At 44.6% G+C, this 22,222-nt stretch overlaps 1 protein-coding gene across 4 annotated transcripts in view; it reads right to left on the reverse strand.

Moving 5' to 3' along the window:
* Positions 1-22,222, reverse strand: part of LOC138489332 (zinc finger protein 436-like) — a 60,171-nt gene that overhangs the window by 13,740 nt on the left and 24,209 nt on the right. For all 4 annotated transcript variants that reach the window (XR_011274780.1, XM_069617037.1, XM_069617036.1 and 1 more), the window contains 5 exons: positions 21,487-21,579; positions 18,050-18,163; positions 17,634-17,708; positions 11,899-12,036; positions 11,608-11,691 (listed from right to left, as the gene is read on the reverse strand). Coding sequence is in view for 3 of the 4 variants with exons in the window: in XM_069617037.1 (XP_069473138.1) it covers positions 11,608-11,691; positions 11,899-12,036; positions 17,634-17,708; positions 18,050-18,163; positions 21,487-21,579 (504 nt within the window). In the remaining variant the exon portion in view is untranslated. The remainder of the gene's footprint in view (positions 1-11,607; positions 11,692-11,898; positions 12,037-17,633; positions 17,709-18,049; positions 18,164-21,486; positions 21,580-22,222) is intronic.

Below are 22,222 nucleotides of genomic sequence, written 5' to 3' on the forward strand. Positions count from 1 at the left end.
GTTGTTCTCTGTCATTTCTTTGTTCTTGGAGCAGAGGGCAATACCAAGGCGTTTGCAGGATTCTTCAGCTTGGTTTCTTGGTCTTACGCTTTATGCATTGAACGTTTCTTGAAAGTACCGGTTTCCTGTCGAAAAAGTCAAGGTGGGTTGTCCTTCTCGCGATACTCTTGTGCCTTGCCGTCTTTCTCCTCTCGTTCAGCTGCCAACTCGAAACTGCTGTACCTTCATGTGCTTTGCCATGCTCAGAGTGTGATCTTGTGCTCCGCATTTAATCTGTGTGGGTAAGTGTAATGGAAGTCAGGTGTGAGTGTCGATAATTGCCCCACCTCACCTGACCATAGTATTGGGGCATGTCAGGCACACGGCTCAGGTGCAAGTCTGTTTTCTCCCAGAGCAGGCTGTATATGTAAAAGTGTTTGTGCAAGAAAAGGAGGGATGAGGGGTTTGATCTTAAATATCACATCAAGTAGGATGGGGGGAAAAAGTGTTACAAGGAGAGGGATATTGTGTCTCACCATCCGGTGTGCCACTCCCTGAAGACCCCTCACCCAGGTGATCCTCCCACACTGGTCCACCCCCAGGGTCTGGATCCAAAGGCGATGGCCGTACCCTGGTCACTTGACAGAGAGATTTGTGGGGACTAGTGGGTGAGATACCTTCTGGTTTCTCACACCCTCTCCTAGTGAGACCTCTAGCACTTTTTGCTGGACTTCTGGACCTTTTTCCTTCAACCCTGAATGAGTGGAGCCTTTTTCCCGTCATTCATTCTTGTGGCCCCTGTCGTTTGGAACTCTATTCTTTGTATTCTATCCGTAGTATGGAGTCTCTCTGCTCCATAGCTCTTAAAGGTATCTGTGTTTTTACTTCTGCAGCACACAGCTCCTTTATGGGCAGTGTTGCTGGGGGCCCTTCAGGGCCTCCTTTAAGATGATTTTTCTAAATCCTCGACTAACTACAGTTCTTGAGGATGGAAAGATATTTAGTATCTCTCCCCCAAAAACTCTACAGTCTGCGAGATTGGCACACACCACCTTCAGAGGGAGTGTATGAGTGTGTGAGCGTGTGTGTGTGTGAGCGTGTGCGTGTGTGTCCCCCTCAACCATTGGGTATCCCTGCCTAGACTCCAGAGTGCTTGGGCAGGCAGGAAGTGGGGGAGGTGGAGGGGAAGTCTTCCGCCCCCCTGTCCTTTGTCTGCCAGAGTGCCTGAATAGGACAAGCTCTCACAGGGGTTCTGGATGTGCTCATTGGACAGCAAAATGCCCCTTTCTGTAAAATGCTGAGAGGGATTGCAGAGGATTGATTGATTTATTTATAGAGCGCTTTACACCACGGCGCTGTACAATGGAACAACAGAATACAGCATAACAACAACACTTAACAATGGGAGCAAAATTTACATCTTGAATCATTCAACAAAACAGTGCAAAGAGCAATTAACTGAAGGGGGGAGGAAATGGGAGTGGGGAGAGGTGGAGGGAGTAGGAGATGGACAGGGCGAGGGAAAATGGAAGGGAGAGAGAGAGGAGTAGGAGAGGGGAGAGAGGAATCAGGGAGGGGGAGGAGGGGAAGTGGAAAGGGCAGAGGGGAAGTTTTCAAGGGGGAGAATGGAGGAGGAGGGATTTAAGGGAAGTGCGAAATGAGGGGAAGGTCGTTGTAGAGCGGATTGTAAGAGGGAGTGAGTTCCAGTGGAGAGGTGCAAGGAGTTGGAAGGAGTGGAAACGGGAGGAAGCACAGGGGGAACGAGGTACAGAGAGAAGGAAATGGTCAGCGGAACGAAGGGAGCGGGCAGGGGAGTAGAATGAGAGAAGGGGAAAAGAGATAAGGAGGAGCAAGTCCATGGAGGGATTTGAAGATAAGCGTATGCTGTAACTGTATAAAAGGTGAGGCTTCTGGAGTGAAAACCAAGGCGAACACTGAAAGCTGAAGTAACCAAACAGGAAGACGACCAGAGACACCTGCAGACCCTTTGCAATACTGTGAAGCAACCACTGCTGTCCTGACCCTGTTTTGTGGGTGACAGAGGAGCTACAAAGGATTTCCTTTGGCTGGTGGGAACAACCAGTCCCGAGACTAACTTGGAATTGAGCCATCTCCCAACGTCCTAGCAGTTTCCAGAGCTGCAGAACCTCAATACCAGGACACCTGCTGCCCAAATTTAGTGCATCGTCGTGGAAAGGCTGAATCCGTTCGAATCTTTGCTGAATCCATAAGGACACTACAGAGATCCAATCAAACTCACCCACACCCCCTCATCAGAGTGTGGGACTGCAGGAAGCGAAGAAGATTGGCCGGGCGTACTGTGTCCTTTGTTGGTGCTGCAGAAAAGGTGCTAAAGTCGCAGAGTGAACCATGAAGTTGCTGAAAGTCGTGCCCCAGGTACACCCTTAAGACTGCTGCTTAGACATCCCGTCCATTGTCCTGCCTTCAGTCATCAGACCAAGGAATCCGGAAGTCGGGTCCAGAGCTGCAGCATCAAGCACAAACATTCTCTTCTAACCAAAGGTACTTTGGGGAAAAGGGTATTGCTTACCCGATTCCAAGAAGTCGCTCTAGAGTGTTGAGTGCACCTAGAGGTGTCCCGGGTCACCCCCTCTTACCTCCGACTCAAGCCACTGCTTGTACCACTTAAGAGTCCTTTTACAGTTCTCCCTCGTTTGTTATTAATGTGCTGCTTCTATAACACTGTAGATTGGAAGAAATCCTCAGGAACTCTTTGTATTCTGCTGCTTGACAAGACTGAGCCGTCTCCAAACTGCCTTTGGTTAGGGTTACGTTTTGGGACTTGAAAGACTTACTGGATGAAGAAACCCTCTCTATAACCTTGAACCAGGCTAATGTTATACTAACTAACCCTTTTCCTCCCTTTAAGTGACTTTACTATATATGTTAGCAGAGTAAATGTATTACCGTAGGAACTGTTAAAAACGCAGGTGCGTGTAGTAACCGATAATAGGATACCATTGTCTTTCCTCTTTCTAACTTTGCTACAAATGTAACCGCAAACAAACACAAAAGGAAAGTGTCCTTTGAAGTAGTGTATTCTCAAGTATTCCTAAGTGTTCTAGTGTAAACGACTAAAGTATTTCAAGTGATTCCGGAGTGTATATATCATTTTATATAAGTTATAAGTGTAAGTGCTTCTTTGATGTGCTTGTCTAACAGGGTTCAGTATACTTACTTACAGCTCACATCTTCCTCTTAAGATAAGCCTCACTGCTCTGCCACTCTACAAAAGGTACCAAGTTAGTAAAGACTGACACTAAGAGTTGGAGGATCTACAAACCATTGGGATATCTTACTAAAGTCTTACTATCAGTAGGACTTTACGAAAACTACTCTAACAGCGACACGCCCCAAAATAATCCCAATTTACAAAGATTGTGGGGGACAGGATCTACCAGTCAATTACCGGCCGATTTTTTTGCTGGATAGCTCAAAGAAGCTATTTGCTAAGGTAATTCTGATTCATGGTTGGAAAGCAACAACATCATTAGCTTCATCCAAGCAGGGTTGCAATTCGGTATGGGTACCACTGACCAAGGTTTTCAACCTTCATTTGCTGGTCCATAAATTCACTGGCTTTCATGAAATTAAAGTGTATGCAGTTTTTTTCGACCTCAAAACAGCATTCAATGGTGTTCTACGTGATCTTCTTTGTCAAGTGTTAGAAAGGAGAGAAATGCCATCTCAGTTGATATCTTGTGCCTGACTGATATACTGCAATAATAAAGCAGTGGTAAGGTATGGTTTTGCTAGCCAAATTACCCCACAGTTTGACGTCAGGGGTGTGTGTTAGCCCCCCTGCTCTTTAGTATCTATATTAATGAGTTGATAGTAGCCCTTTCACAAAATTGTTTGAATCTGTCAAAAATGTCTACTTTTTGCGGACAATGCCACACTGTTGGCTACATCTCCACAAGATCTTAAAGTTACCAGGGTGACGTTTACCAGGAAACCTTAGGGACTAAGACAACTCTTTAATATCAGCAAAATCAAATCCCTGGTTTTGAAGCCCAGGTTTGTTAAGGGCCAGGTTTTGGATATCAGGGTAGATGGCTAAAAGCTTCAGCAAGTTTTGTTCTACGACTCTCTTGGCGCTCGCTTTCATGAGAACGGCCACTGGTGTGCACAACATGTTAAAGCTTGTTCCAACCTTGAAAATTATGGTGGAGCTACCCGTGCCTTGTTCACTCTGCATGGTATGGGTGAAGTAAAGCCAGCATTAGAATTGCATGAAAAGCAGGCCATATCAGCCATCACATTTGGAGCTGAACTTTGGGGCTGTGCCAATACATCCTGAAACAACTTTCTAAAAAACCTGCTTCAATTCAGTGTGCACCCAACATGGTACTTGATCTGGGTCCTATAGAAAGTAAAGCCTCTATGAAGCCTGTAGTGTACTGGCTAAGATTAGGGTACTCTCTGTCACTTGAAAAATGTAGGAATGAACTGATTCATGTTATGAGCTTGGAAGGGAGAAAGAGTCTGCCATGGACTGACCATGTAAAAAAAATAAAAAATAAATAAAAAAGATTACGAGTCGGGCAAGCAAGATCTCTGGTTATATCCTAAGAATATCACTAAAGCCTTGACCAACAAATATAAGAAACAGGCAATGGTATCTCAAATAAGAAGAGGAATGGTCCTGGCAAGCGAAAAGCTTAAACCTGGTGCTGGTTATCTTAGGATAAACCAGGATTTTGTCACAAGCCTTATATCGATCCACTGCAACCTTCTTTTGCCCAAGCTCTTCTCATCCATTTTTGGATGGGAGGCCTCCAGCCAGCCTCCTTCACAAAATCTTGGGGTACTAACCACTCAGACAAATGTCCTCTCTGCAGCATTGATGAGGAAACAGATACATTTCCTCTTCCTGTGTCCGCAGCTCAGTTTGTTGAAGTCGATTTACTTAAAGCCATTTCTTAAGAGTAATAGGGACCTGCTCTGCCTTTGAAGCCCTGGAATTTTGCAAACGGACAGATCATAAGGATAAGGTTTGCAGAGTATCAAAATTCATCCATCATGCATGGCTAATGAGATCTAAAGCCAGGAGGGAATTTGCCTGTTGGCTGCTTGCACATATAGGATCTTGGGAATCAATGGCTATATTATATGTTTCTATGTTAGGGGTTGCAAAGGTTATCTTTTTTAAACTTGTGTTATGGTTTTGTATATTGTACATAATATATTGAAGGGGTCTCCACCCCGTATATTTGGTAGCATTTTAGTTCAATTTATGAGCAAACATCTTTTTGAATGAAATACACACTATCAACAATATGTCATCTATCATTCTGCTTTTAATTGTGCTCTTGTATTTTCAAGCATATCTAGGTTTTATGTCATACTTTTAATGGTTTTAGGCCAAATAAAAGAGAGGACGATGATGATTATATGTTTGTGTCTAGTCTGCACTTTACTACTACCCTGATCCCCTCATCAGAGTGAAGACTTGACTGTTCTGGCCAGCTTTTGCTGGAAGAATTAGGTGAAACTTAAGGGAAACCCTACAGACCACCAAAAGATTTGCCTAGCCAACCCCCCTCACCGGTGGACATATGAAACAGCTTCCAAAAGGGTCAAGATGCACAAACATTTAGTGAAAGTCTTCTCCTGCCAAAGCACTTTTTCAGAGGCTTCTTTGCATCTCGGCTTTCCCAGGATATACAGCCATTTTCTCAGAGGCGCACTAACACGTTTATTTGCATCATGCCCAAACGCCCCTCCCCTAGTCTCAGCCCCCATGCCATGTGTACTCCCATTACTATCAACAACCCTACAACTGCAGCCCCAGTAGACGAAGTTGCACAGATCAAGGGTGCACTTATCAATGCCAGATCTGTCACTGCCCACGCACTTGACATTGCTGACATTATCACGACCCAAAAGCTTGACTTTATTGCTATATCCGAGACATGGTTAGATGCAGTATCTGGTCCTACACTATCTCTAGCCAAACCTCCAGATTACAGTATTACACGCTGCGATCGTAACACTGCTCAATCTAGAGGTGGTGGAGTTGCCTTCATCCACAAAAACTCACTTGGCCTAAGAGCTGTTCCCAATGTTAATATGGAGTCTGCAGAATTACTCTCAGTCAAGCTTCCTCTAACGCCCAACCAAACTGCCACCTTACACCTTATTTACAGACCACCCAGCCCAGCCTCCTCCTTTGCGGATGAGATTTCTACCTTACTACTAGATAAATCCAAAACTAAATCGCAAATCATTCTCTTGGGCGACCTCAACTTGGGATTCCGTGACCTCAATGACCCTACCGCCACTGACCTTGCTAATACCCTAACTGACTTCGGATTCACTCAGCACATCCAAGAATCCACTCACAGTAAAGGAAGGACGCTTGACTGACAAGCCAATACCAATTGTAACATCAGTGTACTTTCCAATGCACCTTGCTTATCGTCAGACAGCCATATCATCACTTTTAATATTGAAGCAGCCTCACGCCCCCTACCAACGATGGCTCCGGCCCTCCCTACTAGAAACAAAAGGGACATAACTAGAGAGAAATTACTCCCTCTCTTGCTCCCCTCCCTCAACAAGGTCACACACTCTTGCTCTGATCCTACAATCCTATGAGACACTTACAACCAAGCGATGCTTTCAGCTCTAAACTCTATCGCCTCCATTAAACTGAGAAAGCCTAAAGCTCACGTGCACCTTAACTCCTGGTTTACACAACAGTTAAGAGTGCTCTTTAAAGTTAAACGCTGCGCTGAAAATCGCTGGAAAAGTCATCAGTCTGATGCTCACAAGGATGGCCTTATCCTAGCCACCCTCAATTATAAAGAAGCCATCTACCATGTCTAATAAGAGTCTCTCAATAATCACATCATACAAGCTGACTCGAACACCAAAGAACTATTCAAGATCCTAAAGGAACTCGAATCTCCTGCCATAGCTCCTGACACCTGTATTAAAGATAGCAAATGGTGCGCAAATATTCATACAGCCTTACTGAATAAAATCTCTTCTCTCCAATCCAAAATTAAAGATAAACAAAACACTCTGAAGCTGGATAATCGTCAGTCCACTCCATTAGTGACTACCCCATTGGTTTCACCTAAGATCCAAACCGTTTGCCTTCTCTCCACTCACCATTGCTGAAATGGAAGTCATCATTAACAGAATCAAATCCTTCAATTGCCAAGGTGATTCCTGCCCTGCCTCCATCATCAAAGAATCTGCTCATGACCTTGCCCCTTTTAGAACAGCCTTTTATCAATTCCTCCTTTAAAACAGGTATTGTTCTTGACAATCTCAAGGATGCTTGGGTGATCTCACGGCTAAAATAAAACCTTCCTCAGACCCGAGAATACCAACTAATTACAGACCCATCACCACTGTCCCGTTCATGCTCAAAATACTTGACTGTGCAGCCTACCTGCAAATCCAAGACTATCTGGAACTTAACCTGCTTGGACTAAGACAATCCGGCTTACGTCCCAGGCATGGAACTGAAACGGCATTGATAGATTTGAAAACTCAAATCGAAGTCCTGAAAGATAATGGGAAATTAGCCTTGCTATTACTCCTAGACGTGTCCCCGGCCTTTGATCTTGTCAATCACAAAATCCTGTGCCTGCACCTCCGTTCTGCTGCCCACTTCTCCGATTCAGCCACTGCTTTGATCAGCTCCTTTCTCAGTAACAGACACAGGAGGGTATTCTCCCCATCAGCAGCCGCTGCCCCTGCCCCTGCCCCTATCCAATGCGGGGTCCCCAAGGCTCGTGTGTGTCACCTACTCTTTACAATGTGTTTACCAAACCCCTCTTTGGTGTTCTTGATTATCTGCGTGTCTCCTACACTAATTATGCCGATTACACCCAGATACTCATCCCCATCACAGGTGACCACACTGCAGACACCAAGGCATTAAATGAAGTATATCTGGTAATCCAGGCTTGGATGGCCCAACACAAACTTTGCCGCAATGATGATAAGATGGAACTCCTCCTCTTGGGCTCCTCTCAACGGCTTAAAAAATTAGATTACTTTTATCAGTCATTCATCATTGATGGCAATGTCATTAAGGTGTCCAAGGACACTAAAACTCTGGGTATCTATCTCGACTCTACCTTGTCCCTTACAAGACAAACCAACGCAGTCAGATCAGCGTCGGCATATACCTGCAAACTCAATCGCAGCCTGGAGACCTTTTCTCACCACCCCAATAGCATCAATCTAGCTAGAACGCTCATCATGTCTAAGATAGACTACTGTAGTGCCTTTTATCTGGGGACTAGTCAGGCTAACCTCAACAAACTGCAAATCACCCAGAGTAACGCCATCAGAGCAGCTTTAAATATTCCAAGAAACCAACAGATCTCCGATGTCAGGACTAACCTGCACTGGCTTCCTGTCAAACAGAGAATCTCGTTGAAAACACTTGCCCTTACTCACAAATGCTTGAATAACAAGGCCCCCCTACCTATCCAACCGCCTTTCCCTCCACACTTCCTCACGCCCCCAAAGAACTGCTCTGACACACAGCCTATCTCTGCAGAGATTTAAACTTCAAAAAGCTGGGGGCGTGAGCTTCCCTGTTCTGGCCACCAAGCTTTGAAACACTCTTCCGTCCACTATCATGTCCGAGCGCTCATTGAATTCCTTCAAAACAGAAAATGAAATCTTGGCTCCTCGCTCAAATCTGATTCAGCCTTCTGCTTGCAGATATCACCTAGAGTTATCTGCCCCCAATGAAATGTTGCCTCGCTTAACTTATGTTCCTTTGATAAACTGCTTAAAGCAATTGACTATGTAACACTATGTGATTGACTATGTTCCACTACCTTCCAACCCACTCACTATTGTATGGTTCTGACACTACGCTCAGCGTGACCAAGCCTGCGTGTTCTGCTGTATATTTCTGTGCTTCACTGTTAGTTTACGTTTGGTTGTATACTCCGCTTATTTCTGTAATTATGTCTATTATAATATATTTTATATAAATACACACAATTTCTGTATTCTACTGTAAATTTACGCTTTGTTGTATATCATGTACATGCTGTTTATTTTTGTAACTATGTCTACTAAGCTTTCGCGCCCAGATGCCCATGGGCCTAGCGTGCGCTACAAATAAATAAAATACAAATACAAATAAAAATACTTCTTTTGACTCTTTCGGTTTTCCCAAGCACTTCCTCAGATTTCTTCTATTGCTTGGATTGGTCAGGATACCCAAGGTGTACTACTCCTCCGGATTCTGAAGACATATACTCAGGCTTCCCTGATCACCTTGCTTCATCTTTATTCTGCAGTACCTCATATCCACAGCATGGAAGGATATAACTTTCCAACCCGGCTTTAAGAGTTCCCGCTGGTTTGTCCAGATACCCGTTGGCAGGTCTTCAGAGTGTAGCTTTTCCTAACAGTAGTATTTCTAGTGGTGGAGTCCTGATCGATCTCTTCCTCGTGGTGAAATGCCTCTTTATAGCCCTTCGCTGACTTCTTGTTTGGCAGGGCATTTAGTGCCATATCCTTTGGATTTTCATTGGTTTCAGGTCTTTCACGTTCAGCCTCGTTCCCAGGTTTCCTAACTTCTTACCTGTCACATGCTCAGTTTAACCAAGCGCATAAAAGCTTTGTTGGCCATTTTGAAATCCATATGCTTGTGGGCTCTCTTACTTACCTGGTCTTCCCCCGGCGTGGTCATTACCAGCAATTCATCACAGATGAAAAACCAAAGCCTTCATTACAATGGTCTGCCAGTCGCCCTAAAATCAGTCCAGCGTATGGTGATAGTGATTGCCAATGGAGGAAATCCAGAAGATCCAAGCCTACCCATGTCTTGTTGAATGTCTGGTCAATGCAAATATCATTGGGAAAAGCTAAACGGGATTTGCAGGTCATGTGTCGCACTTGAAAGCTTGGCCTGAAAGTATATATGATCTCAAAATACGTCTCAAAATATTGCTCAAATAGTTTACTGCAAAAAGTCACACAATACATTTGGGACAGTTATTTTGGTGCTTGGACCTACTTTTTGCCCCAGTCCGACCATGACCACAGGGCTTTCGGAGACCTATCCCCAGCCTCATTTGAATGACTGCCACATGTGTATCGGTACAAAAGTAGTTACATGCACGTTTATGGAACTTGAGTGCAAATTCGAAAAAGAAAGTGTGTCAAAGTCCCCTGCCTAACCTTGGGGTACAACAGTAGGGTGGCCCTAGGGAACAGGTGCCACCCCTGGCTTTTGGATGCTGGGGCTAAAGGAGGTATATCAGTGATCCCTACACAACCCTCACTGGGCTGCCGCACTATTATCCCTGTCACTCTTCTGTTGCGTGGAGTACAAACTTGCAAATTCTTTGCAACAAATGCACGTTAATAAAAACAAGCAACTTCCCATGCTTACCAGGTGATTTTCTCTACTCTGGATTAAAACACAGAGACCAGAAGAACCCAGATTACAGCAGGCAATGTTACCAGGAGTTGAAGAGCAAGAGAAAGAAACAGCATATGCATCAATCGTCTTGCGGATATCCAAGTAGCCACAGACCTTCATCGAACCTCAGGCCAGCCCCCTTCCAAACTACATGGCCAAATCACAAAGAAACCTTCACCTCGGTACATAGCGCCCCCCAGATCTCCAAGCACCAAGCAAGCAGACAAGGCTGCCAGATTGGTATGTCAGTGTGAGGCGTTTGAGTAGGAGTTTGAGGAAAAGGTTTGGCAGAGTGGCAAAAGAGAGGAGAGCGGCAGGAGAAGGTTGATGTTGTTGGAAAATCTGGGACCATCTGGAGAAAGAGAGAGAGGAAGGAAGAAGAGAGAGAAGGAGAGGGGAGGTTGAATGTGAGGAAACAGAAGAGCAAAGTAGACAAGTGAAGGAGAATAAACCCCTTCACATTGCTGGTGAAGGAGAGAAAGTTCTAGAGGAGAGATACAGCTAGCAGGCCAGAGGCCGAAGAAGAATAGGTAACCCTATTAGAGCTAAAGAAGAGGGGGTTCTGGTAGACCAGGTTGGCTCAGGAGAGAATGTAGATTTGGCTTCAGGAGCAATGAGAGGGAAAGACACCCCATAGGACATGGGTGGTTAACAAGTATCAACTCGGGCCAAGGACTCTAGAACAGGAAGTTGTTCATCTGCCAGAGAGTACCCCGGGCCTGGCCCTGAGAACCTGGGAGAGTGAGCCAGTGCTGAAAAACTCACCCAGTGCCTCGACCTGCTAGAGGAGACTGTCAATCTTTTTCAAACCTGAAATGCACCAGCCATGCAGGACTTAGACATTATACTCAAAAGACGAGAGACAAGGCCATTCGAGAAGTGGTCGATAGGCCCCTTGCTAGGACTTTGTCGAGATACTTCCTTCCATTGTGGTCTATTTGTGCAGAAGCATCCTACAATTTCTTTAACGCTGTACTAACTCCCTAGCTTTATTAAAACAATATTCTGGTGTCAGCCTCTTCTTCCTCACACCCAGTTACCCTGTCACCAAAGTTAGACATGTTTGGATACACTGCTCATAGGCAGTGTGTTTCGATGTTTACCTTAATGTAGATACCCAGGACGGAGAACCAGCATTGCAAGTGAGTTACTTCAATCTCCCATTTCACAGTAACTACACATTCATTTCTCACCTGTGGACATGCTGGGGATTGGTTTTCTCTCACTCTCCTGGTCATAGTTACAGTAGTTTGCTTCATCCTTGCTAATGCAGACGTCTGTTAAATAAAGATTATAATCGCTAAGGATGGTGTACAGCACACACATTGAGCACTTTAAACTCTGGCACTGCCAGCAACAAAGGAGGAAGGGCTTAAAGGTGTAAATGGATGAAAGAAAACACACATGTATGTTTCATAAGTGTATAAAAGGGTCCTCTTGGAGACACCTCATGCTGCTGATTCGGCGTAATAACAGTTACTCACCCGTTGCCCGGCTGTGGCTTTGTTGCCTTTCTCTGTCCCGATGGTCACTGCTGAGGATTTGTGGTCGCTCACTGTACGGATTGTCACTCGAAGAGTGTGCATCATCCTCTTTTATGCAAAATGAAATCATTTCATATTCTGTGATATAATTAATAAAAAGAGAAGCATAACAACAATAAATATTTGTCAGGGAGGTGGAGAAAAGCAAATGAATGGCATGCACTGCTCACATGTCTATCAAACAGTCCTATATTTAGCTGGACTGAGTGAGATCTGATCACTTGTACACATCTGATAAGTGTCATGGGAGGCAGAGATCCAATCACAATGTACATGTATAGAATGACCTGATCAGGGCCAGCAGATGAGTGATTCAATCACCCTGTACAGAATCGGAACCAAGCGATTTAATCACCCTGTGCGTGTCTATCAGTTGACACAGGGCTGGCAGATTCAGAGAGATTCAATCACGCTTGACTCTTTGGTTAACCTCTGCTCAGGGCCAGTGATGCTATGGAATGTAATCACCCTGAACAGATCCATTTAGACTTTACCCAGGGCCGTCAGATACACAGAGATTCAATCACACCGCACACATCCATGAGACAGACATTTGGTTGGCCTGTGCACATTCATTTCAAGGTAGGGTTCAAAGTTGATGGGAGCTATTTAGCGCCTGTTTCTAGCCTAGGAGATCCTACTCAGGTCCACAGGACAATTGGTGCCTTACAAGCACGCGTGTGACATTAACATTAAGTATTTGAGAATGGTAATAAAGACAAATTAGGACACTTCCAATACACTCATCGGCATAATGGATGATACATAATGGATCATACATAAAAGGCAAAAAGTTAAAGTGTTTATCTGCTGTGGAAGTTAGATTCGAGGTGCGCTGGGTACTCGCGCTCCTGGTTTCCCAGTGGTAGCTCCCGACAACTGGGTTATGCCTGAAACCCAGTAGCTGGTTTTAGCTCCTGCTCATCGAGCCCTCAATTCGAGCCCTGCAAGTGCTAGTAAAGAAGCATAGTATGTCACAACCCTGTTATATGCAATCCTCTCACAAGCTCATCACAATCTTTCATTCGTCCAAGAAACATAAAAATGTAAAACCACAAAAAAAGGCTGCTTTACATAACTATGCATCATGCTATCTAAGTAGATTGGCTCACTGTAAGTAGCAGCACTGTAACACAGGAGTAGACTTGTAACCGCTCTGAGAAGAAATAATGATCTGCCTAAATGCAATTAATGGAACAACGCAAGACTGTATCATGACGAGGAAGGAACATTAACATTAACTCGCCACAACTAACAATACCTTCAACCCACTAACTAGCCAGGAGCCATACTACACCAACTGCTTAACTTACCAACACGACCAACAACGGATCAACTCACTATCTGGCCATGACAAGCAACATGTCACCTCAATAACTAACCACAATCCTCATTTAATCAAATTGGGAGCTCTGGCCAAGACCAGCAATGGCAGCTCATTGACTAAGCACAATTTGCAATGTGTCAACTGGCTAACTACGCCCCACAATTCAACTCAGGAGCCTCTGAGCCACAATTCAACATAACCAGCAGCTTGTCATCTCAGTGAATTGGCCCGTTACAGGTTGAATTGAGTAACTAGCCACAAAATGTAATTTATCAACTCACTAACTAGCCACAACCAGCAACACTGTGCAAATGTAGCATCCATGACACAGCTCCCTGCAATCGTAGCATGATTCGAAAGTCTTATTCATTGCCCTGATGGGACTCCCAAACTCCCAGAGCCAGATGGAGCAAAGGGAAGGGACCACCATAGGGTTGTGGGAGCTTAATGCTTCCTCCAGCCAGACTCGCAACATACCATTCCAGTTGCAAACTCCTTCCCTTTAAGGAAACCAACCTGCAACATTGCCATATTCTCGACGAATGAGAATATACATTGTTTTTGCTAAAGTAAACATTCTACATTAGAAACTATACTCACATGGGCCATAGAAGCCTCATAGATCTGCAAGTACTCCTGAATAATGGGTAACTGACTTGTGCTGCAAGCGAGTGACAAAAGAATAAACAGAACATGTTGTCCCGCTGCACCGAATGCCCCAGGATAAACAAAGTTATCAAGCTTGTCAAGCTTAGTATTTTATGATGTGGATTCCACATGGTGGGAGGACAGATTAAACGGGCAGCAACAACAGTGCTTCCTATGTCAGAGGGTAGGAGCACCTGTTGGACCAGGCCAGTTAAAAAAATCCAAAATGGTGGCAGGTTGTCAAATAAGTATAAGCAAATGTCCTCTCCGCGCACTTGACCCTGAGCACATGGCCTAACCAGAAATCAGTCCAGCCCTCACAGCCCAGGGGCAACCAATGTCCCAAGGCACCACCCAAAGTGGCGCAAGACTGGCCTTTATAAAAAAAAGGCAGCTAACACAGTCAGTCCCTGCCATTCCATTCCTTGGAAGAGCTGGCGGGAGGACAGCTGCAATCCTTGGAAGAACCTGGTCCTGGACACCTTGAAGGAAGTGAGCTTGAGTGTGAAGACCTGGCAAGATGTGCCACTGGCAAGTGGTGAGGTGAGACAAGTGTGGGGTAAAGAGAAAGGAGAGAATGGTTTCAAAGAAGAACTTTTGGGATCAGAAGAGAGAATCAGCAGCATGGAGCAGAAGGGAGGTCTTGGCTCGTTGGAGACAGAAATACATACTTTGGAAAGCAGGCTGTGAAGGCATCATGTAGTAGACACAGACAACAGAAACTAAATTCTGGATACAAATCGGTTGGAACAAGACCTATCTTGCACTATGTTAAGGTGGGATTTCCCTACCTAAAGGAAACTAAGGATAGTCTGCAACAGGAAGTCCAAAGAAAACAACCGTCTGTGTCCACATCCTACACTTGCCTTCAATCTATTTATATACAATGTAAGGGATTCTCGAAGTCAAAAGAATAAGTGTTCCAAGTAAATGTTCGGAGCTTCTTCCAGCTCCAAAGTAAAGATCAGAGCTTCTTCCAGCACCTGGCTTGCAAAGCGGTACCCTACCCAAAGTCTCAAGACCGTTCACAACATCACAACACGTTTTCCAGGGACACTTTCCAGCTCCTCTGATTTGTTTATTTTTTTATACAAGTTTTTCAACAGTTCCTCAATGCTTACATCAAACTTCTTTTATGTTCAATCACAGGTTTCTTGGCTAGCATCGTTAGGTGGCTTGCTTTTCCATAGGTGGGTGTCCTCGGTCTAGGAGCAGCTGTCCGACCACACGGTCCACCCATTACAGGTCACGCAACCGATGCACACGACTTGCTTCATCTTTACCATCGCTCGCTTGACCACATCTCATTTGTTGCCACTTCATATACTTCCATGGCTTTTGCCAATCTTTGGTTTCTTCAAGCATACAGTCTCCAATGGCTCTTGCGAATACTTAGTTTCACACAGTTTCAGAATGGCTCTTGCCAATGTTGGTTCCACAACAATCTTGGCTTTCAATACTTGCACATTACACTTTTCCAACCTCTCCTTAGACAACACATAATGTTCTCTTGTCTTTTATGCTTGCAGATTGTCTTATTGCAAAGGAACAGTATGCTCACAAGCTGTCTTTCTACAGCAAATCCTTCTAACAATGTGTTGCTACTAAGTTGCTGTTCGCATGAGAGTTCCTTTTCTCTTGCATACGTGTTCAACAATGCCTCATTTACTGGTGGTCAAGACCTCTCACTGTTTCCTACGTCAGTGAAACTCACTGGTGCTTGCGCTTGCCTTTCAGGTCTATGCACATATTCCTGCACTCTACTTGCGCCTTCAGGGGTCTTCAGCCTGCTCCTTGGAAACTCTGGTGTTACTGCAATGCCTGGAGGTAACAAGCACTCTTTGTGGGGATCAATGGGATGGATCTCTTTAGCCCTGCTTCTCGCTGCACCGACTGCATAGCAGAGCTCCCATTCAAGCGCGACTCACGGGACCCGACCCAACCAGCACTGGTTTCTCACAGCTCCTTCCTCGCCAGCAAACTTCCTTTTTGCTTTAGGTGGCGAAGTCTTTTATATCCGTTAAGCGTGTTAAGTGAGCTCAGGTGTGGGTCATTAATTCTAATTGTCTTACTATGTCCTAAGTTATTAGGTGGACTTGCCTGGTTGTTCCACCTACATACCTCTTTAGTCCCCTTCATCGTCTCAGTACCAGAGTGGTGTGTGTATGTATGAATGTCTATGGGAAATATGAGCCTGACCCTCAAGGTCAGGATCCAAAAGTGATGGCCTTTCCCTGGTACCTTGGGAGGAGGATATATGAGAAAAAGAGGTGAAGATGCCCTCAGATTCCTCACAGAACAGGCACAGAAGGATGCCAGCTTGGAGAGGAAAGGGGAAGGAGTCAGTTATGATAGGAAGATAACAGTTGTTGGGGGAGTAAAGTAGGACCACAATCGGAGAGAGAATTTCAAGGAGTGGAGGATTAATACGAGAGAAGACGAAAGAGAGGGAAAGAGAAACAGTGACACAGAGAGAAAGAGACAGAGAAAAAGAGACAGAAAGAGAACAAGAGAGCGCAGAGGTTGAAAGAAGTTGGATAGAGAGCAGGAGGAAACTTAAAGGGAGGACAGGGAAAAAACATGTGAGAGAAGGACAAGAAAGATCGACTGGCACAGAAAGAAGGGATGTCTCAATGTAAATAGGAAGGAGGAGAGTGAATTGGAACTTTGTTTTGGGGAGAAGGAAGAGAGTTTGTTGTGGGAAGGAAGAAGGAACAGAGTTTGGGGCAAGAGAAGATTACACTAAGGGGGGACACCATCACAAGGGAGAGTATTAACAGAAGACTAGAAAGAGGTACCATAAAGAGATCAAAAGCTATTCAATAGAACAGGCCCATCATCTGTAAAACTGAGATGATACAATCCCTTTAATTAATAAGAATAGCAAGGTTCTGGAGGACTCAGTTGGTCCATGAGAGATTGAGGCAGTGGGAAGAGGTTGGAGATTGCTCTGTTAAATCAGAGCAAGATGGACAGCCTTGCACTAAATGGGACAGAGAAAGGCCTAGAGTTGACATCAAGTGAGAAGTAAGTAGTAAGAGTAGGGCCGCTCGTCCCCACCAATCCAAACCAGGGTGTACCGGAGCATCCTGCAAGCATCAACCGTGCATCACGACTGGCACAATGCTTACTGCGATGGAGCCGTGGATCCACTACACAGACGTGATCGGCAAAACAAAAACAAAGATGATATCTGTGTACAATCACCCTTTTTGCTACAGACTTCAAGATGGAGACAGACGCCCTCCTCGTACGGAAGTCTTTTGTTTGCATTTTCTTTATGGTAGAGGCTTGAAAGGACTTTATGGACAAGTCCTTTTGGTGCCAGCACATTGGAAAGACTGGGAACATTTGATTTGCACTTGCTAACTGACGTTTAGATTTGCTGAACTTTGAAACATTGAGCACTTTATTAAAGCACTGCTTTGGAGTAATAAGGGCAGTATCTGTTCTTTTGGACACTATATTGAGGACGACAATGGGTCTTACCTCACGTTAAACTGACCCAGTACCAAGTCACAAACTAAGCCTACCCAACAATGTGCTAACTCCCAAATTAACCGTGACCTACACTGTGCCAACTGATTAACTAACCACAGTCACGAAAATGCCTTCTTCAGAGTCCATCCAACATGTATAGAAGGGCTCTTGCCCCATCCAATCCCAGCACTAAAAGAACCCAGGTGTATGTCTAATTTACCAGATGCTGGATCCATGCGACGTCCTCCGACTTCCTCAGAAAGGTCATCAATGACAATTGAATTTGGGTCTTCATCTTCCCTCAAACAAAGAATTTACAATTGAAAACGAATTTTGATGTGCTTCAAGAAATAAAAAACAGTAATTTGACAAGAAAAAACAAATTGTGAGCCTACACTGTTGGGCTCCACCACACCATTCTAGAGATGTAGCCTTGAAGGTAGCTTCATCGGCAACTAAGAGCAACATAGTAAAGCAAATGCAGTAAAGTGGGTATTCTTAGGTTAGTGCACTTTTAACACAGTTTGTTGTGTCCAATTCTTATTCTATGGAAGGATTTGATGTGGGTGCTGGAGCTGCAGGTCTGGGGGGCTATTTAATACCACAATAGTGAAATATCGCATCATTCTTCTGTACCTGGGCTGAGGCAATCATTTCTTTCTCTTCCTTCATTTTTCTGTGGGTTCGTCGAGTTCAGGTCGTCTTCTACATTGATGCTGTACAACACCTCTCTGTCGCCGATCCTGTCCCCTGTAGTATAAGGACAACATCCCATGATTTACACCCCCTGGAAACAATGTGCCTTCTGCATTTAGGCCCTTCTTCCTCCTACTGTGATTCTACATAAATATTTACTTGAGAGTCTGCATTGGCAAAAAGAACCAAGGCCATTGTCTCCTCTGTGCACCACAGGGAAGGTAGGTCCTCTAGAAATATATAGTTTCCTCCCAGCTCTCTGTGGGAAAGAGCCCAAACAGCAGAGAGGAACGAAAGTGACTAGAATCAAAATGGGAGTAATCACAGAACAACACAGACAAGGGCCGTATTTAAAGAGGACTTTGAAATACCAGTCTTGCAACCGTTAACAATTTCAGAGATATTCTAGACAAACCTGCCTGCCCAACGTTCAAAACTAAACGATGAGAACATCTCTATAGCCGTAGGTAAAACGGATGCCAAGGGAAGATCAAAAATCAGAATTGATGTCACATTTCCCTCGTCTGCCCCCAGCTCACTGACTGAGATGCCCTCCCACCATCACCAGTATAAGGGATCCATTCATTAAAATCACTTGCCTAATGCTGAACGGGTGCTCCCCCCCTGTCCTGTGTGTGCCCTCCACCCAAAGCTTATTTCTACTCTCTAAAAACCGCAACCCATCTCCCCTCTACTCAAGAAATAAGTGCAGAGCCCACAATGGCAGAACAGGCCTCCAATAGCAAACCTTCCAATCAGTCACAATACTGCAATAGCAGTAATCGCTCAATATAGAAAATGCACCAAACAGCTGGGATTTCCACACGTAATCCAATGAGCTCCTCCCAGGACAGAGTCTGCCTGACTGCACCTCAGGGATGACTTCATGATGAGGCAGGATGAAGGCCATTTTACAGTTCTTCATCACCCTTCAACACCATCCATCTAATAAACCCAATCAACTGCCCTTTGAATCAGCTATTTGTTCACAGTGCAACTCGGGCACCCTATGTCCCAGTACTGCCTATATTGTACCACAGGCATAGCAACTGCCTACCCCCTTATGCAACATATACATCAGACCCTTACTCTCACCCAAGCATATAGTACCATCTTGCCCCAGAGGCAGAGGACACCAATAAGTGAAAACCACCACAGTGCATCATGCCTTCCAAGTTGCTGCGTGGAGCACGGGGCAGGCAGTAGTATGCGTGAAGCACGGGGCAGGCAGTAGTAGGAGTGAGGCACGGGGCAGGCAGTAGTATGAGTGAAGCACGGGGCAGGCAGTAGTATGCGTGGAGCACGGGGCAGGCAGTAGTATGCGTGGAGCACGGGGCAGGCAGTAGCATGCGTGGAGCACGGGGCAGGCAGTAGCATGCGTGGAGCACGGGGCAGGCAGTAGCATGAATGCGCTGCAGTGTCGGGAAAAGGTGCAATAAATACCCCTTTTATTACATGGCCCTAAAATGCCTATCAAGTGATCTTTGCTCTTATGGATCTTTTCTCACAGCAGCAACATGCAAAGCAAATATAGCACCAGCCAACAAAACATTCTGGGTTCTAATTCTGGTCTTACAATCAGAGGAAATCTGGTTATATAACCATCGGCTGTTTCCTTACAGCAAAGCAAATGCAAGAATCCAAAATCCTCAAGTAAACAGAGTGAGATTTTTCACATTATTCTGTAGTTCTCATCTTATGCTTGTGTCCCGGGCATCGCAAGCCCGTCCTTAGCATGCAGCAATGCCTTTAGGCAACGTTTGATACAAGTAAGTACATTCAAATAGGCATCTTGCAGGAGCTGAAGTCACCCACATGTTGTGCCATGTCTAGCCTCTGGGGCCTATACCAAGTGCCACTTTCCGATTCCTAGTTAGATCAATTCCCAAAATAGCCTCACTGCCAGGATCTCTGAACTGCACCTGCAATTCACAAGGCACGATTCCAGCGTTTGCTTCTAGTGAACAAGACAATACTCCGCCACTACAATAACCTACTTTGTGAACCTCTTGAAGCAATCTACCTAAACTCCACTGCTAAAAAAGGTCTTCTCAAGAACCACTGGTCTTAATTCCAGGCCAATAGCGGGGATCAACGGGATATCAAACAGTGGCAACCACTTTGACATGTGTCAAGAGACCTCACGGGCTGCCGCCTGCGATGGCATCTTGCTCTTGGCTCATGAGGCTGCTCTTCCTCTCTCTTCTTATAATGTTGGAGCTCTCAGAAGTGTTTGACACTATTAATGAAACTCCTTGATTCGTGTCTCCAGAGATTATTTGGAGTGCTTTGGCTCCTTTCTTGAAACAGAGGGTTCAGCTGAGCACCTTCGCCACAAGTCCAGTGAATGTGGCATCTGGTGTTCCTCAGGCTTCATCCCCGTCTCTTCTGCTCTGCCACATTTACCGCAGCCACTCCTGGATCTATTCAGGGTTCTGAGCTTCTCCTTTCACCCATAGACTAAAGACGAGCGGATACATCTGCTATTGAAGGCCCCCAAGAAACCTTCCTTGTCATTTCAGAGGCTCTGACGAAGGTTGGACATGTGTTGGATTCATCAGGCTTAAGCTCAATGCTGTGAAGACCTATGTATTGTTGCTGGGACTACTCTATCTATTTCTGAATCAAGAATCCAACCTCCGTCTGTGCTCCAAAAGAAGGCGCTTTCTTTAAACTTTGGCAGCTACTATGGTCCCTGTACATTCCATTGGACTACAATCACGTGGTTGTAAAGTCATTGACACATTCTGCATAGGATTATGTCAATGGCCTATAAATCTGTCTCCCCCTCTTACCTGCTGGATTTGCTACCGGTGGTACAGTATACCGTCATTCAACTTATTTTTGGCAATCTGAAAAAGACTCCATGACCCCATTTCGCCACTCTCTGCTTTCAACACCAGTGAAATGTTGACTGATCTTTTATTGTTTTCTAGTGTGGGGATCGAATGATACCTTCCAACTTAGCTACAGAAATGATTCAAAACATACCAAGAAGCAAAATATGCTCCTCTAACCAGCATCGCCAGACCTCCCCCCATTATATCTTTAAAAAGAGAGGTGACAGAAGATTTGCCATTCAAGTACCACATTTGTGGAATTCTTTCCCAGTGGAGAATCCCAGCTGGATCGCCTCATGAATGTTCATAAGGCTTGAAATACCATTCTTTTCTACCAATAGGCCTTTATGAATAGTCATTCATGTTTCTGAAATACTAATGTCAAGATGCAATTTAGGTTGTGGTGTGAAGTTTCACTGCATTTGAGTCTCGTTCACTTTTGAGAGAGTCCATAAGGACCTGTGTTTCTGTGCCTTTGTATTGGGAATATATGCCCAAGCAAGGCTGTGCGTTTCAAACCTATTGAACAATACATACCATAATTCCTTGTCACATCCTGGCTGTTCGTGTGAATCAGGTCTTGTTGTTCTTTTGTTTTTAATGAAAATACAGTGGTGACAATAAGGGGACCTGTTAACAAAAGAAAACAGTCCTTAATATATCTAGTTCTTGCCCTTGTGTCATTAAAGAATAATCTGTTTTTTACCATGAGATGTTAGAACTGAACACAATGTCCCTGAATACGCTGCAAATATTCTCTATGAAGCTGTATGAAAACATTTCTGACCCAGTATGATTATTATTCTATATTCTTGTAAAAATCAAATTTGAGAGGGTTTACAAAGATGTCAAAAACCTGCACCTTGTTAATTGTGTTGGCTCTTAATAGTTTCAGTGTTGACTCAAGGGTGGATAATTAACCCACAGATGTTTCAACCCAAAAGTACAATCACTTTGAGGGACGAAAAGCTGTGCACATTTATATATTTGTATGGAATTCCTCTCTTAAAGCATGATAACACGTTTAATGATCTTACATAATTTTACCAAAAATACTAAAAAGAATTCTGTAGAGTCCGGATTGTGTCCCATCAACTGCTTAGGTGAATAATACTTGAATCTATTTGCTTCTGGAACATTCTGACACTCCCTTTTTCTAACTTCCATTATTGTACATCCTTCTCCTCAGCTCTCTCTTTTCCTCTTCTTTTTCTCACTCGTGTTCCTGTACTGCACACCTGCCTGCTCTATTCATGGGCTCGCTATTTTCATA

This window comes from Ambystoma mexicanum, chromosome 9 (genome assembly GCF_040938575.1).
Source record: "Ambystoma mexicanum isolate Mex_15411 chromosome 9, UKY_AmexF1_1, whole genome shotgun sequence".
NCBI classification, from domain to species: domain Eukaryota; kingdom Metazoa; phylum Chordata; class Amphibia; order Caudata; family Ambystomatidae; genus Ambystoma; species Ambystoma mexicanum.